General features: G+C 42.2%; 1 protein-coding gene across 1 annotated transcript in view; it reads left to right on the forward strand.

The window, feature by feature from the left end:
* wscd2 (WSC domain containing 2) overlaps positions 1-17,997 on the forward strand; it is a 538,109-nt gene that overhangs the window by 402,508 nt on the left and 117,604 nt on the right. Inside the window, exon 7 of the mRNA XM_048611624.1 lies at positions 16,371-16,492. Within this exon, the coding sequence (XP_048467581.1) occupies positions 16,371-16,492 (122 nt within the window). The remainder of the gene's footprint in view (positions 1-16,370; positions 16,493-17,997) is intronic.

Below are 17,997 nucleotides of genomic sequence, written 5' to 3' on the forward strand. Positions count from 1 at the left end.
CCCATAGTGTCCAGGGATGTGCAGGTTAGGTGGGTTGGCCGTGCTAAATTACCCATAGTGTCCAGGGATGTGCAGGTTAGGTGGGTTGGCCATGCTAAATTACCCATAGTGTCCAGGGATGTGCAGGTTAGGTTGAATAGCCATGGGAAATGCAGGGTTACAGGGATGGGGTGTGTCTGGCTGGGATGCTCTTTGGAGAGTCAGTGTGGATTTGATGGGCTGAAAGGCCTGCTTCCACACTGTAGGGATTCTATGATTGGAGTAGTAGCATGTTTCTGACCACCTCAACAGGGCAAAAAAATCCAGACAACATCAGCTGTTGGAGCATCACAAAGTCAAGCTGAGTGCTCCGAAGACAAAACTTAATTTAGAAGCTGGTAAGAAGCACTGTGGCTGGTGTGTAGTCAAGGAGAAAGGAGAAAAGCCACTTGCAGTTAGAAAACACAGAGCCTTCATGAGGCAGCTTCTGTAAGGAACAATTGAAGGCTGCAGGAGGTAAAATTAGAGAAAAGGGAACAGCTTTATGTAAAAAGGAGCGAAGACCAGAAAGGGAAAATGAGTAAGTGTAAAAGAGAGTTCTCACCTCTCACAGTGAACATCTCTCCATTTATCTCCACAAGGAACAGTGAAAGCACTAGCGAGGAAACTTAAACCAGGCTACAGAATCAAGAAAGCCTTCAGAATTTATAGCAGGTGAAAATGAGCAAATTTCAGGAAACGTTTAAGGAAAGAAAAAAGAATAAGGAAAATTTAAAGCATTAAAAGAACTAGTACTCAGCAATTAAGTTGTAATTTCAGCAGGAAGATTTATAAAGGCCTCAGCCAGAGAATTTTATTTCTTAATTTGTGACATGTAGGTTCGGTGTGCCACCCAAGGGAAATGCAGGGTTACAGGGACATGATCGTGAGATGGGTCTGGCTAGGATGCTTCAGTGGATGTGTTAGGCTGAATGGCCTGCTTCCACACTGTGGGGATTCTATAATTTAAAATAAAGGTACAAACACAAGGTGCCACAGTGATTAGTTTAGAAAATATCACATGTGGAAGAAAACTGGATGGACCAGAACGTCTTTGCCTGTCTATTATTGTCCATCATCTCATAAGCTACTGCCAATAAGGATTTAGATGTGCAGTCCCTAATTGCACATTCCATGATCCTTGCACTCACGTAAAAAGGCCATTAACAGCTAATGATATCTCTCCTATCTTCCATTTCCGTGCAGTCAATGATGAATAAAAATGCTCAAAATTTGATGTATTATCCATTTTCTATCCATTATTAAGCCCAGTGCTTGATGAATGGAGCAAAAGCTTCAGAACCTGCTTGTGAAAGTAATTAAAACAATATGTGACTTATATCCTCATACTTTATCACATCGGTGTGATGCTTCCTTGGCATAGCGCTTACAACACAGAAATTACCATTCAGCCTAACTGGTCTGTGCTGGTCTTTATGCTCCACACAAGCCTTTGCCCATCCCTGTTCAAATAACCCCATCAGTATATTCTTCTACTTCTTTCTTGCAGTGTTTATCCAGCTTCCTCTGAAGTGCATCTATGCTATTTCTCTCAACCATTTCATCTGGTAGGGAGTTCCACATTCTCACCACTCTCTCCATAAACGCATTTCTCCTTCATTCCCGAATGGGATTACTAGTGATTGTCTTCTAATTATAGTCCCTCATTTGGTACACCCCCTTTTTTACCCAATCAAATTCCTTCATAATTTTAAAGACCACTATTCAGTCACTTCTGCTGTAGAGTTTCTTGGCCTCGTAAGTCATTTGAATGTATTTGCCTGACTAATTCACCTTTATGTTCAGTTTCCAAAGTGTGATCAACATATAGTCATAGAATGGAGCATGGGAACAGGTCCTACAACCCAACTTGCTCAAGTTGTCCAGTTTTCACGAGAAAACTAGTCCCATTTTCCTGTGTTTGGTCTATACCGCTCCATACCTATCCCATTAATGTACCTGTCCAAATGTTTATTAAATGACAAAATTGTACTCAGTTCCACCACTACCTCTGGCAGCCCATTCCAGACACTTACCACTCTCTGTGTGAAAAAAATTGCCCCTCTGGTCCCTTTTATATCTCTCCCCTCTCACCTTAAACAAATGCCCTCTAGTTTTAGACTTCCCTACCATGGGGAAAGGCTGTTGGCTATCTACCTTATCTATGCCTCTCATGATCTTATAAACCTCTATGATGTCATTTCTTAGTCTCCTAAACTCCAGGGAAAAAAAGTCCCAGACTATCCAACCTCTTCTTATAATTCAAACCTTCCAGTCCACGTAGCGTTGTAGTGAATCCTTTCTACACTCTTTCCAGTTTAATAATATCCTTTCTCCGGAGGGCAACCAGAATTATTATCAAATGGGTTATTAAAGAAAGTGTTTATAGTCCCAGATAACCAGAGGGCTCCTCTTTCATTAGGGAGAGATAATTGGTGGTGATTTAAACTGAGAGTCACCAGGTTGAAAAGCAGAGTCCTTCTTGATAACCTCAGCAAGTGCAGGAATTGAACCCACATTGTTGGCATCACTTTGCATTGCACTGTAATCTGGCCATTCAACCAACCAGGCCAACCAACCCAGCAAACTATTCAACCCATCAAATCTGACTTGCTGCTTTTCTGCTCATTGACCAGCTAACCCTAACCCTAATGATAACCCTAAATCTTGCTTCACTTTATTTTCATTCCCCTTATACCCTTTAAACAACTGATTCTCTTCTGAAACAGCCCATGGACTCTGCTGCCTCAACAGCCTGTGGCAGAGAATTTCACATTCTGGCCACTCTCTAGGTAAAAGATATTTTTCTAACTTCGTGTGTGAATGTTCCCATGTGTATCTCTAGTCTGTGTCCTCTTCTTAAGATTTTATTGGCCCACCACAATCTATCTGTTTGCCCTTTACTCGTCATAATCGTGAAGATTAACTTGTTCACCTCGTGCCAATAAAGCTTATACTTGCTCCAAGTTTGAATCACAGCATTGTAGGAGGCCATTCAGTCTATCATCTGCATGTTGGCTCTTTGAGAAAGTGATATGCCTCATGTCACTTCTTCCCACTATGTCCCTAACCACCTTGTCCCATACTCCTGTGCGTTCTTCTGTTTTGAATAATTATTGAGTTCCCCGTGATTGGATCTACTTCCATCACATTGTCAGCCAGTGCATTCCAGATCCTTAGCACTCACAACATGAAAAGCTCCCTCCTTGTGTCACCATTGCTTCTTTGGTTATTTGCTTTAAATGTGTAACTCTCATTCTTGCTCCGTCCCTGAACGGGAACAGTTTCTCTCTCCTTATTCTGTCCAGACCCTCTATAATTTTGAGCATCCCCATCAAATTTCCTCTCAACCTTCTCTTCTCCAAGGAAAATGCTCCCAACTTCTCCAATCTACCTCACTGTGAATCCTGAAACATGGTCAGATGGTCCTTTTGTGGTTTTTGATTGTAAACTGTTGCCTTCATTACCATTTGGTGGCACATCAAACGGGCAGAGCTTTTTCAATATTCCATCTGTTTGGGTGGATGAGTCAAAGTTTGGATGTGCTCCATAATAGGCCTATGTCATCCTCTTACCTGACTGCCCTCTATACTCTTCACTCTGGTGATTCTTCTTTATACCCAAACTCTGTGAGACTAAAATCCACTTTGGTCAAAGCCTTCTCGAATGATTTCACAGAATCACAGAATTATTACATTTGGCCTATCGTGCCTGAACTAGCTCTTTAAATGAGCATCATTAGCTTGTGCCAATCAACTGGTTTTCCCCCCCATACCCTTACACAACATTTTTATTCACACTGATTGCTGCTGCGAATCTTTTGACCTACAGAAGGTAGTCAGTGATTCGCAGCCTTTGCCAGTGAACTTTTAGGTTGAAACGTTGTCAGTTCATTGAATACGTGAAGTTCTCTTTCTGGTCAACCTTCTCAGCTTCAATCAAATAAAGTAAGCCAAATATTGATTATAGCTGCTTTGTGCAGTTTGTGTGTACAGTTTTCATTGCGACCTGTGCAGTCTGTTGGTCTGGCGTAACAGTACATTTATTAAGGGAAATTAGCTTTCATTTTCTTGTGTACTCAATTGCAGGGATACAGGAGTACAGTGAAAAGTACACAATGTCGGTATTCCCGATGCCATCTTAGGCACAAGGTACCTAGGTACCAAATCTTAGGTACAAAGTAGAAAAATAAAGACATATAGTTAAAAGTTCAACATTAAAGTTCTTCTGAGAATAAAGTAGAAAAATAAGGAAATAAAGTTAAAAGTTCAACATTGCAGTCCTTCTTAAGTGCTTAGCTATGTTGGGCTCACACTCCCCACAAGGGTTCGATCTCTTCTGCATTGGGATTGATCTCCCTGAACTCGCGCTGCCACAGATGCAGGAAACTTCTATCCCCGCTGTGCTCTCTCGCTGTCCCCACACTCTCTCGCTGTGCCCCACACCGGCTCGATCTCTCCACAGAAGATAAGTCGATTCAAATAAGAAAAATAAAGCTGTGCAGGAAGAAACAAAGTATGCTTGGCCATGTGATGGGATGGGTTTTAGACTAGGTGGCAATAAGTTGTCAGTTTCAGGGTTTCTTACTAGTTAACCACCTTTTTAATACCACAACGCACTTCATTAATATTCAGCTCCCTATCTTAACAAATGCACCACACAAGCTAGGCAAGACTCCCCAAGATGGAAGTCAGAAACGAATAGATTAGCTTATTTTCTTCGACACATGGGCATTTGGGAGGAGGAATTATTTGAAATCATTTCTTGTTTTGTTCCTTGATAAACGCAGAGCTCTCCTGGAGCCATTTGTGGTATTATCAGTTGATAACCCCAAACCACTTGACATTATCTGCCTCTATTGTGACTTGAGCCAAGTCTTTTTTCCCTATCACTCCACAGATCCCAGCTCAAAACACCTCAAATGTCACACTATCCCTCCCTATTTTCAGATCCCTCCTTGGTCTTGCCTCTCCTGTCTCTGTAACCTCCTCCAGCCCCCATCCCTCTAAGATCCTTTGCACTCTTAGTCTCACTCATCCTGACTTTTCTTCACTCCGCTGCTGATCACCATAACTTTTAGCTACCTAGGCATTGAAATTTTTCTCCCTAAGCCTCCTCCCCTCACTGCTCCTTTAAGGTGCTTCTTAAAATCCCAGTGACTCGGCAAAACAACTTGTGAAGCATCCTGAAATATTTTCCCACATTAAAGGCACTGTATAAATGCAAGATGTTGTTGTGGTGCAAATAGGCTGCTAACAACCTTTCCAGAAGCTACAAATGATCACTGCTTGTGACATGTTTTTGCTGTATGAATCACGTTATGAAATGCAGCTCATCTGAGGATTGGAACACTGGATAGGTCCTGTGTATTAAGTTTTTCTTTGACACCAATTACCTTTACTCATTGAAAAGCTGTTCCAGTATAGAAACAACTCATGAAACATCAGCAATCTCTTGTTAAGTCTCAACTTCGCACCAGAATGGCCCCATGGTTAGAAAGTGGTTTCAACAGTAATTTCTCCAGTGTTGTTTATAGGTCACGTCAGTGACTTTGCTGTAATTAGAATTGGTGGTAAATTAACAATACATTTATTGCCTGTGAACTGCTCATCTTTGTTGATTCCATCGGAAGGCTAATTAAAGCTGGTTTAATTGCATTTTTCACAAGGGGCGGCTGACTCCAAACTAATTAACTTGCTATTTTCCTCGAGTATAAGCACGTTAATCCTGGAGACTATCAAAGTTGAAAGAACCACATACCCAGCTGAAGCTTTAGCGACTACATTGAAACTGTTCAATGTTAATTATCATGAGTCATTCTGCCTTTATTAGTGATATGAACAGAAGGTGCTTCGGAAGAAGTCATTAGACTTTCTTTCGCCCTCCAAAGATGCAGCCAGACCTGCTGAGTTTCTCTAGCACTTTCTGTTTTTATTTCATTTTTCCAACGTCCACAGTCTTGTACTTTTATTTCTGTGTCGTTTGTCCATCTTGGAGTCAAAAGATTTTGGTTTCAAGTCCCACTTATGGGTTTGAGTGCAATGGCTAAGGCTGACAATCCACTGCAGTGCTGAGGGAGTGCTGTGCAGTTGGCAGTGCTACCTTTTAGAGAAGATGTTAAACTGAGGCCACTGCATGGGTGCATGTAAAAGATGCCAGGGCACTATTCTGAAGAAGAACAGTAAATGTCCTAGCCAATATTTACCCCACAATCAACATCCCAAAAGCAAATTATCTGATCATTAACAAGTTGCTATTTGTGTGTACAAACCAGCTGTCACCTTTCCTGCCTTAAATATTGGCTAACACTCATTGATTGTAAAGCACCTTGAGATATCCAGTGGTCATGAAGGATACTACACACATTTAGATATTTCTTTCATTGCCATCTTGTAGGTTGGTATTCTGAAGTAAAAATTTGCATCTACGTAGCCTCGGAGCAGATCACTCCAAAGCTTCTCCAAATGCTTTATCTACAGTGAACTGTTTGAAATGTAGTGCTTGGTATATTTGCTGGGGCTAATTGAATGAGGACTAATCGCATTGGGAGAATATAAGGAGTAAGAGCAATATGTGACCCACTCGAGCCTGCTTCACCATTCAAGGAGGTAATACCTTTACCAGGATGCTGCCTGGATTAGAGGGAATGAGCTATAAGGAGAGGCTTGAAAAACTCAGGTTGTTTTCTCTGGAGTGGCAGAGGCTGAGGGGAGACATGATAGAAGTCAATAAGATTATGAGATGCATGATAGGGTTGTTTAATTTGGTGTCATGTTCGGCACCTCATGGGCCGAAGGGCCGATTCCTGTGCTGTACAGTTCTATGTTCTATGTTCTATGTAACAGCTGAACAATATTAAGCCGTCCTTCCTTCCCTATTGCCATTTCACTTGCTTCATTTAAAGCCCTAAAATCCATCGATCTCAGCCTTAAATATTGAACAACTGAGCATCCACAACACTCAGGGGTAGAGAATTCCAATGTTTAGCAACTATTTCTCTTCATCTCAGTTCTAAATGACCTTATTCTTGGACTACATCCCTTAGTTCTAGACTGTTCAGACAGGAGAAACAATCTCTCAGCATGTATCTGGTCAAAGCCTCCTAAGAATTTTATACTTTCCAATGCAGTCACCTCTTGCGGTTTTAAATTCCACAGAGATTTTGGCTCTTCCTTGAATACTATGATCGGAATCATTAATGTGCTCCAGACAAAGCCTTGGTTTATCAAAAGGATGGTGGGCATACTGATGATGCAGCACTCTCTAAGTATTTTACACTGGTGTCAACCCAGCTGATATAGTGAAATCTTGCACTTGACTTTCCAAGGTGAAAGCATCCTTAGTCACATTGGTAACCATATGGTTCCTGTTAGTGCATTTTTATTTTTTCATGGGACATGTTAGCAAGGCCAGCATTTATGACCCCTTTTTTAAACCAAAAATATAGTTTAGACAAAGAAAATTGTTAAAGTACATTACATAATTTAAATACCACTAAAAGGAGACTAGGTGTTGAAGTTTTTCATCTTGCACTCTTCAGAACTAGGATGCCAGAAACAGTCTTGAAAAAAAAACAGACTTGCATTTATATAGCACCTTCACCATCTCAGGAAGTCCCAAAGCCCTTTACAGCCAATGAAGTACCATAGAGTCATAGAGCACGGAAACAGACCCTTCAGCCCAACTTGTCCATGCCAACCAAATTTCACAAACTAAACTAGTGCCATTTGCCTTCATAGGCCCATATCTCTCTAAATCTTTCCTATTCACATACCTACCCAGCACTCTTCTAAATGTTGTAACTGTACCTGCATCTACCAGTTCCTCTGGCAGCTCATTCCACACTCGAACCACTCTCTGCGCGAACTGTTGCCCAACAGGTCCGTTTTAAATCTTTGCCCTCTCACCTTAAAATTATGCCCTCTAGTTCTGAACTCCCCTACACTGGGGAAAAGACCTTTGCTATTCACATTATCTATGCCCCTCATGATTGTATAAACCTCTCTAAGGTCACCCCTCAAACTCCTATGTTCCAATGAAAAATGTCCCAACTTATTCAGCTTCTCCTTATAACTCAAACCTTACAATCCCAGTAACAACCTTGTAAATCCTTTCTGAGCCTTCTCCAATTTAATAATATGCTTCCCATAGCAGGGTGACCAGAACCTTTCGAAATGTAGGCATTGTTGTAACCTACAAATTGTGGCAGCAAATTTGCGTATAGCAAGGTTGTTGAAAGAATGAATGTTGGCCATGGACCTTATAGAAGTTTATAAAATCATGCAGGGCATGGATAGGGTGAATAGTCCAGGTCTATTCCCCAGGGTGGGGGAATCCGAAACTAGAAGGCGTGGGTTTAAGGTGAGAGGGGAAAGGTTTAAAAGGGACCTAAACAGCAACTTTTTCACACAGACGGTGGTGCGTGTATGGAATGAGCTGCCAGAGGAAGTGGTGGAGGCTGGTACAATTACAACATTTAAAAGGCATCTGGATGGGTATATGAATAAGAAGGGTTTAGAGGGATAGGGGCCAATTTCTGGCAAATGGGACTAGGTTAATTTAGGATATCTGGTCAGCGTGGATGAGTTGGATCTGTCACAAAGTTGTGTAGAGTAATTGTGTATTGGAAGGCAGGAAGCTAGAATTTGTTTGTAAAAATAAATGATATGGGAGAAGAGTACGTGGTTCCTTTAAGAAGCTTTTCTAAGCTTAGAGATTTATACAGAAACAAAAATGTGTCTGTATGTAGCTGAAGATGTACAGCCAGTTCTGAAATTGAACCATGTATCAATTGGCTGTGTGATTGGAAACCTTAGGCTTGTTTTGATGTTTTGGCAACTAGCTGGAATCAGCCAATTAATTTAAACTAAGCACTTACTGATTGAAAGCCAATTGAATTTAAATCTGATGGCTTTGACAACGTCGAACCAATGCTATTTTAAGAAAATTGATGTGTCATCCAAGGTCTATAAGGAGAGGGTTTTCGAAAATCACTGTGAGAGTGAACTGCCATCTGAGAAATAAGCATCTAGCTCTCACAAGAAATCACTAAGCTCTCTAAGAAAGCATCACATGTCCATAAATGTAACCACAGCACTTCTAGCTAAGATTCCTCACAGAAGACCTTACAGACAAAACATCCCTGACAGCTGGATCAGCAGAAGAAAGGCTTTTATGATTTGAGAACATCAGAAGGAAGGTGTGTAGACTTTGAGACACTAAGTTTTAATTTATTTTCTTATTATTTGTGTTTACATAAGTGGGACTTGTGTTTATTAGAACAGCATACGGTAGAATTTAGTTCAGTTTGGGAATAGTTAGTAGTTAATGGGGAATTGTTCGGCGTTAGTAATTCTGTTAATTTGTTCACTGTTAAGGTTAAATAAATAGATTGTTACTTGTTACTCATAAAGTGAATATCAGGGATTTTCTTTCATTTAACCTCCCTCTCCATAACAGATCAAATGGCCTGTTTCCATGCTGTATACCTCTATGACTCTAGGAGTCTCTATGCCAGAGAGAATGTTCTCCTGCCTTCCTTTGAAGTCATGCAATGGTATCTATTACATGTGCCAGAGAAGGTTTAATATCATGTCCAAAAGCATAGCACCCTCCTAATAGTGCAGCAGTCCCTCAGAGCTGCCCTGAGTGTCTACGCATTCATGAACAGGAGCCACACCCCAATGATCTGAGGCGAGAGTTTTACCCACTGAGCCACAGCTACTGGGAAAGGCAGAAGTTACAAAGTGAAATGAAATACAGCTGAAATGTTTTGACTCCCTGTGCCACCACACACTTTTCCAAGAATTCCATCAACCAGTGCTGGCCTCAAATTAATCTTCCTGTAAAGCACTGCACATGTTAATTTGTTTATATGACATTGTCTAACTGAAATGTAATTTAATTTTGAATACCTTAGTTAAAGTAGATTGTAATGATTGTTATTTAATGCATCATTTTCAGTAATTTGCTTCTCCTCTGAGGCGCATATTAGCATTTATTCATTCAGTCACCAGAATGACATGATCAGCTCCTTCAATTAATTTGCACAATATTATTATAGAATGGCCCAAAGGAATAGGGAAAACATTCCAATAATGATTGGAAACCGCTCCTGAAGACTGGAGATAGTAAAAATGTCTTTTATTTTTCCCAATGATCGTAGTTGCACACATCAAACAGAGACAACACCTCGCCAGTGCTTTTCGTTAAGTCTGTTTCAAAGTGGCCTTCATCTGTGCACGGTCTGTGTTGGATGTCAGTTCTGGATTTGGAACATAGATATAGACATAGAAAATATAAGCAGGAGTAGGCCATTCAGCCCTTTGAGCCTGTACCACCATTGAATATGATCATGATTATCCTACTAACCACATCCACTTTGATTCCTTTAGCCTTAAGAAGTATCTAACTCCATCCTGAACTCTTTGTATATCCTGACTTTCATTTCCACTTGGAGAGATGATAAGCACAATAACAATTTGCTGTGGCCTGTCTCGCATTATTAGCACAAGATCCAAATTACACTCTCCATCTACCTTCGACCCAATATTCTCCCGACCAACTCCAGAGACAGCGTCAAAATTGGGGCCATGTCAGATATTGCACCTTCAGATTCAGAATGAAGTCCCCTTACTCCACTCTACATAACCCCAAACTCGAAAGAACAACTTCTATCAGTGATATTTTTCTGTTTGCCCACTTGTTACCTTCTCTGAAACGGATTGCCCATTAACCATTCAACATGTTTAATGATGGACAATGTGGCGTTCTCCACATAGAGCTGGAGTTATATTGCCTAAACCCTCACAACTCTTAGGCTCTTGTTCTCTCTAACTGGCCTAAAGGAGGGCTCAACAAGTATTAACATAAAAGTAATCGCGGAATAAATGTGAAACTTATTGCCACAGAACGACATAGAGACCAAGTCATTGAGTGTATTTGAGATAGATATAGACAGGTTCTTGATTAGTAAGGGGATCATAGGTTAAAGGGAGAAGACAGGAAAGTGAGGTTGAGAAACAATCAGCCATGATCGAATGGGGGAACAGATTTGATGGGCCAAATGGCCTATTTCTGTTCCTAGTTTATTGTCTTAATACTTGTTGGAGAAAATTGGAACATAGCTGACCTTCATAATGCTTACTTGATTACCTTTGCAAGCTGTGGCATGATGACAAGCATTATCCTGTCTGAGGTAGCAGTTCATATCTCCACCTCTGGGGACTCAAGCACAAGATTCAGACTGACATTGCAAGGCTGTGCTGAGACAGTGCTACATTAACTGTGGGCTTGTCTATCGTCCAGGATTTGCCATCTCAGGCAAACTTGTAAAAGCATGGTACTGTTTTGAGGAGGAACAAGGGCAGCTTTTGGAATTTAAGATCAGCTAATCATTCTGCAATAGTAAAATAAAAACTGGTCTTAGTAATGGTGATCATGAAACTATCATCAGTTGTTAGAAAAATCCATTTAGTTCACTGATGTCCTTTTATTTTATTCACTTGTGGAATATGGGCATCGCTGGCTGGCCAGCATTTATTGCCCATCCTTAGCTGCCCCTTGAGAAGGTGGTGGTGAGCTGCCTTCTTGAACCACTGCAGTCCACCTGCTGCGGGTTAACCCACAATACCATTAGGGAGGGAATTCAAGGATTTTGACCCAGCGACAGTGAAGGAACGATGATATATTTCCGAGTCAGGACAATGAGTGGTTTGGAGAGGAACTTGCAGGTGGTGGTGTTCCCATATATCTGCTGCCCTTGTCCTTCGAGATGGAAGTGGTCAAGTGTTTCGGAGGTGCAGTCTAAGGATCTTTGGCAAATTTCTACACTGCATCTTGTAGATAGTAGCAGTGATGTGTACTGAGTGTCAGTGGTGGAGAGTGTGGAGGTTTGTGGCCAAGCAGGCAAGCTGCTTTGTCCTTTAGGACAGGAAATCTGCCCTCCTTACCTGGTCTGGCCTACAGACTCAACAACAACGTGGTTGTCTCTTAACTGCTTTCTGAAATGGCCCAGCAGTTCAAGGGCAATTATGAATGGACAACAAACATTGGCCTTGCCAATGATGCTCGTGTCCCTTGTAAGGATAATGTGAAAGTGACCCTTAATATCCTGTATAAAGTCGTTCTTCAATGAACATCACAGAAACAGATTATTTGGGCCGTTATCACATTGCTGAGTGTGGGAGCTTGCTGTGTTCAAATTGGCTGTGCACACTACAATAGGGATAACACTTCAGGTGCATTTCTTTGACTGTCAGTTGATTTTGGAATGTGCTGAGTTTGGAAAGGGGCTATGTAAATGCAAGTCTTTAAGTTTTCTTTACTTGGTGGTGGTTTGAGATTTTCAGGAAGGCCTAAAACAATTCCCGCCCTCAAGCAGGTTGACTGCTAAGCCGTGCAGTGCTGCTCTGAATTGGTCTAAATGGCGTTGTGATGACATCATTGTAGCCAGCTTAATCTTGTTATTTATTTAATGGGAGAGTGGGGTGAGGGGCAGCAGGAACTCCCTTATTGGCTATCCTTTCGGGCAGGAGTCTCTGTAAAGTTGTACGCAATCCCAGAACATGATCACATGCTGCATGTAGTACCTTTACATTTGTAAATTTCCTGTGATCGCAGCACCTAGACCTTAGATGTGCCATTACCCTGCTGTGCCCAGGATCATGATCGGGGGGGACACGAGGGAATCAATAAGGTGCGTTGCTGGCTGTAAGCTACAGCGGCAGATTTGGGAGCAAGGGCGTGCTCTTGAATGTCAGTCGGAACTCTGCAGGATGACTTGTGGAGGTCACAGAGGAAGGTCTGCTTGGAGCCTTGGGCTGGGACACAACGGGGCTCAGGCTTGTATCAAGGTAGACAAACAGGAGGCTGGAAGAACACAGCAGGCCAGGCAGCATCTGAAAAAGGGTAATATCCGAAACATTGACTGTTCCTTTCCTCCTGGCCTGCTGTGTTCTTCCAGCCTCCTGTTTGTCTATCCTGGATTCCAGCATCTGCTGTTTTTTAATGTCCCTAACCAGGCTTGTATCAAGCTTGGAGCTGCTTCCAAAACTCTGCGAATCGCTTGGTCGGTGGGCTGGTATCCCACAGTGTTTGGAGATGCTGTAAGGACTGCCACATAGACTGTCACCATACTTGCCGCTTTATTGGAAGTTGCATTGCATTCCAGGCGCTACAAAAATGCAACATGTTATCTTTGAGTCACAACGGGTGATGGTATTAGAGTTGATAGTTGGGGCTCCCTTTAAGCCACGTATCCATCCGTGTTTATGAGAGCATGCAGGATTTCAGAATAGCAGGTACTTTGCAGCAGTAATATCCGTTGCTGAGTTGCGGAACCTCTTGTCATTTATCTGCGTTAAGTGGCTCATTAACTGTGTGAGAAGCGTTAAAGGATCATTAGTGCAGGAGGATTACAATTTGTTGTGTGTATTTCTTTTCTCGTGTCCACAGATGAAATTGCATTCACTGGAAGTATATGTTTAACAGCAAGCCATCCTGTGAGTGGGCTGTAACAATGATGAGCAGAGAAGATTTTAAACCCTTTATCAATGAAACTGGTTGGAGGAGCTGCTGAGTTCAAACCTGGTTGCTTGGGTGGGCTTGGGTGCAGATTGGAGGGAGTTAAAAGGACAAACATTCCAAATACATTGACATTGTGGCTCCAACTCACAGATCTCTGAGTCTTACCGAGGTTGGACAAGAGGGAGGCAGACTAACCCACCCTGTGACCTGGCACTTTAAGTGTGCCAATGAGGTAGGGAGAGAAGGTGATGGTATGTCATAGGAGTTAGTGACCCAGTGTCCCAGGCTAACTCTCAGGGGCCACAGGTTCAAACCCTGCTGACATCACTGGTAGAATTCGAACTAAAGCTGAATGTAAAACTGGCCTCAGTGATGGTGACCATGGCAACTATCATCAACTGTTGCTAAAATAAAACCTGGTTTACTAATTTAAGAAGTGGATTCACCAACGGGTGGCACGGTGGCTCAGCGGTTAGCACTGCTGCCTCACAGCGCCAGGGACCAGGGTTTGATTCCACCCTCGGGCGACTGTCTGTGTGGAGTTTGCACATTCTCCCTGTGTCTGCGTGGGTTTCCTCCAGGTGCTCCGGTTTCCTCCCACAGCCCAAAGATGTGTAGGGTAGGTGGATTCGCCATGAGAAATGCAGGGTTACAAGATAGGGTGAGAATGTGGGCCTGGGTGGGATGCTCTTTGGATAGTCATTGTGGACATGATGGGCCAAGTGGCCTGCTTCCACACTGTAGGGATTCTATGGTCTACCTTCTGCCAGTCTGACCCACACTGAGTCTCAACTGGCCTTTGAATTGACCAAGCAAGCTATTCAAATCATGGCAATTAGGGATAGAAAATAAATACTGGTCTTGCCAGCAACACCCAATTAAGAATAAGGGGAAAAAATTGGATTGAATTAGTTTAGCTGCAAGTTTAACTATCACCAGGCGAGTTTCCCCAGACCTCAGGAAACCCTGCAGTGAAGACAGGTTTTGCATACTCTCAGTGGTCGGGGAGAGCCAAGTGGCGTTGCAGCATTTCTTTGGGGCCAAGACAAACAGGAGTTCTTGCTCACTGTTTCTGCAGCAAACGCCATCCTCATCAGTGAGTGGATGAGTAACATTTCCCCTCGTGTCTCTCGTACGGTTTGAGCTGATTGATTTTGCTGATTTGAGTATTTGTGAAGACAAAGTTCTTTTTTTTAAATCTGAAGTACAAGCAGAAACTGTCACTCTGTGATTCTTCTACTTGGCTTTTTCTTCACATGTCTGTGTTTTGTAAGCTTGCAGCCAGCCAAGAATCAATAATGGTAAAAAGGGTGTAGCCTACAGGCAGTCCGTGCAATCAGATACCATTTTCAATATCCCTTAAATGACTGAAAAACTCACATTCATTTAAAGTTTTCGAGGGCGTTTGTAGCTCGGGTTATGGATGAGGTTGTAGACTTGCTCGCCAAGCCATTGGGTTTGGTTGCAAACGTTTCGACACCCTGCTAGGTAACATCGTCAGTGCGCCTCCGGTGAAGTGTTGGTGTTCTGTCCTGCTTATTATTTATATGCCTCGGTTTGCTGGGGTGATTGGCATCACTTCCGGTTCTGTTTCTCAGTGGTTTGTACACAGGGTCTAATTCAATGTGTTTGTTGATGGAGTTCCGGTTGGAATACCAGGCCTCCAGGAAATCCCTGGCAAGTCTCTGTTTGGCTTGTGCGATTATCGCTGTGTTCTCCAAGTCGAATTTGTGCCCCTCTTTGTCCGTGTGTAGTGAGACAAGTGAGAATTGGCCGAGTCTCTCAGTGACTAGTTGGAGTTCATGTATCAATATTGTCAATTTTCTTCTGGTTTGACCCATATAGTGTTTCTCACAGTTGTTGCGTGGTATTTTGTATATACCCCAGTTCTGCCATACCCAAAACTGGTATGTATATTACCCCAGTTTTGCTGGTTTCAGGTATGGCAAAACTGGGGTAATATACAAAATATCACGCGAGGACTGTGAGAAACACTATATGGGCCAAACCAGAAGAAAATTGACAGTATGGATAGATGAACACCAACTAGCCACCGAAAGACACGACCAATTCTCATTTGTCTCACTACACACGGACAACGAGGGGCACAAATTCGACTGGGAGAACACATCCATAATCACACAAACCAAACAGAGACATGCCAGGGAATTCCTGGAGGCCTGGTATTCCAACCGGAACTCTATCAACAAACACCTTGAACTGGACCCAATATGCAAACCACTGAAAAACAGAACTGGAAGTGATACCAACCGCACCAGTAAACTGAAGCATATAAATAACAAGGAGGACAGAACACTGATGTTTTACCGGAGGCGCAAGGATGATGTTACCTAGCAGGGTCACGAAATGTTTGCACCCAAACCCACTGACTCGGTGAGCACATCTACGACCTCAACCCACATACATAGAGAAAATCTGACTTCCATAATGTTCTGCTATCTTGAAATGGAGTGAAACACCAGATTTTGTTTAAATACTGTCACTTTTCAGCTTTAGTCACAATCTCTTGGCTAAATCTTAGAGCTGAAGTGCAGAGGAGGAGCAATGTGCAGAGCTCACTGGAAAAACTCCCAACTCTTTGACTTCTTTCGCGGAGATCCATCCTTCATGTGTGACATCCCTCTTGGCAGCTTTCTTTAATTTTGCAGATGACTTATGCTGTTTCTGCTGTAAGGGCTATTCATCAAACTGTACAATGCAATGGGGATAATGTGTATTCAATACTGAGAGTGCAGTGTAGTGTGGCGGAGAACTCTACATATAAGTCACTATTTTCCACCCCTCCCTGTGATTTCTGATTACAGATGGGAGTGCTGTGTTCCGAGGATGCTTTAAAAGGCCCGATAATATCTCCCTTGCCCTGCTGACAGGCAACGTCTTGTTGAACATGTCTGTGGATAAGTGTGTGGATTTCTGCACTGAGAAGGTAACCAGGACAACGTTAACTGACTTAGATATCTGTTACAAAAGATAAACCCCAAATGGCAGCAATTTTTCAGTTATAATAATACTGTCAGTGTTCACAGCCATTGCAACTGTTAAACTGACAGCAACCTCTGGAATCCACACGTTTGTAGTTAAATGTAGAAATCCAGTTGTTGTTGCCAGTTGTTGCCTGCTGCATTCCCAGCATGCCTCATTGTTGTGTCATGGAAGGTAATCAATGAGAAATCACTGAACCGATGAAAATTTCACCTTTTGCACTGTCATAACTGTGAAAACTGCCCGTAAGGTACACGTTGTTAAATTGTAACTCAGAATATAACAGTGTACCAAGTCATAACCATTGCTGAACCAACTCTTTGTCTCTGGAAGTCTAATTTTGTATTTGTTGTAATTATATGTATTTTTCGATGAGGAGAAAAGTCAATAGTTTTTTTCTCATTATTTAGTTATTCATCAAAAGATTTATGATATTTCAAATTCTGATGTGTATGTCTGAATTTTTTTGTAAAATGTATAAAAAGTGAAGGTAATTGGTGCATTTCACTTTCTGGCTTGCTGTTTGTGAGGATTTCTCAATATAATTGGCTGGTCATCCTGCCCAAAGGCATCACTGCTGCTGGGCAACTGGAGATAGTCTTAACTTGTTCCAATTAACATTGGGGGAGACCACACCACACTGGTCCCCATCTCTTTGTGGGCAGTTTTCTTTGAGGGCCAGTATAAATGGGTGTGGATTGGTATCCCACACCAATCTATATTGGCGTCGCGAACTTTGGATTTATTGGGAGTAATGTTGATGTTGTGCGATAGTGTAAAATGTGCAGTAAGAGTCTGCAGTCTGTTTGACTTCTCTATCAAAATTAATGGCGCATAAAATCCAACAAGCAGAAACCATTCACGAACAAAAACAGAAGTTGCTGGAAAAGCTCAGCAGGCCTGGTAGCATCTGTGAAGAAAAATCGGAGTTAACGTTCTGAGAACAGTTCTGAGGAAGGATCACCGGACCCGAAACGTTAACTCTGCTACCAGACCTGCTGAGCTTTTCCAGCAACTTCTGTTTTTGTTCGTGATTTACAACATCCACAGTTCTTTTGGTTTTCACTTAAGCAGAAACCACTCCATTCTCTTTCGTGGGACAGGCTAAGATTGGGGCTTCACCATCTACAGTGAAGAAGGGTCAATTGATAACAGTGTAGAATGTTTTAGCAAGACATCAGAGGGCGGAGGGTACCATGTTGAACTGTATCCCAGGGAGTCAGTCCCTCAGAAAAGACCTCGGTCTCATGTTTCATTTGAAAGTCAGCACTTCCAGTAGTGCAGCACTCTTTCTATATTGCACTCTAAGTGTCAGTCTTGAATTTGTGCTTAAGTCTCCAGAACAAATCTGAACCAACGTCTTAATCTCTCAGGAGGCAGAACTTCCATCAGCTCTTCGCTAAATTTGAATTCTGTTCTGCGACTGATCTATAAATAAAACCCCAAAGC

The sequence above is a fragment of the Rhincodon typus genome, chromosome 24, assembly GCF_021869965.1.
Source record: "Rhincodon typus isolate 14 chromosome 24, sRhiTyp1.1, whole genome shotgun sequence".
Classification (NCBI taxonomy): Eukaryota; Metazoa; Chordata; class Chondrichthyes; order Orectolobiformes; family Rhincodontidae; genus Rhincodon; species Rhincodon typus.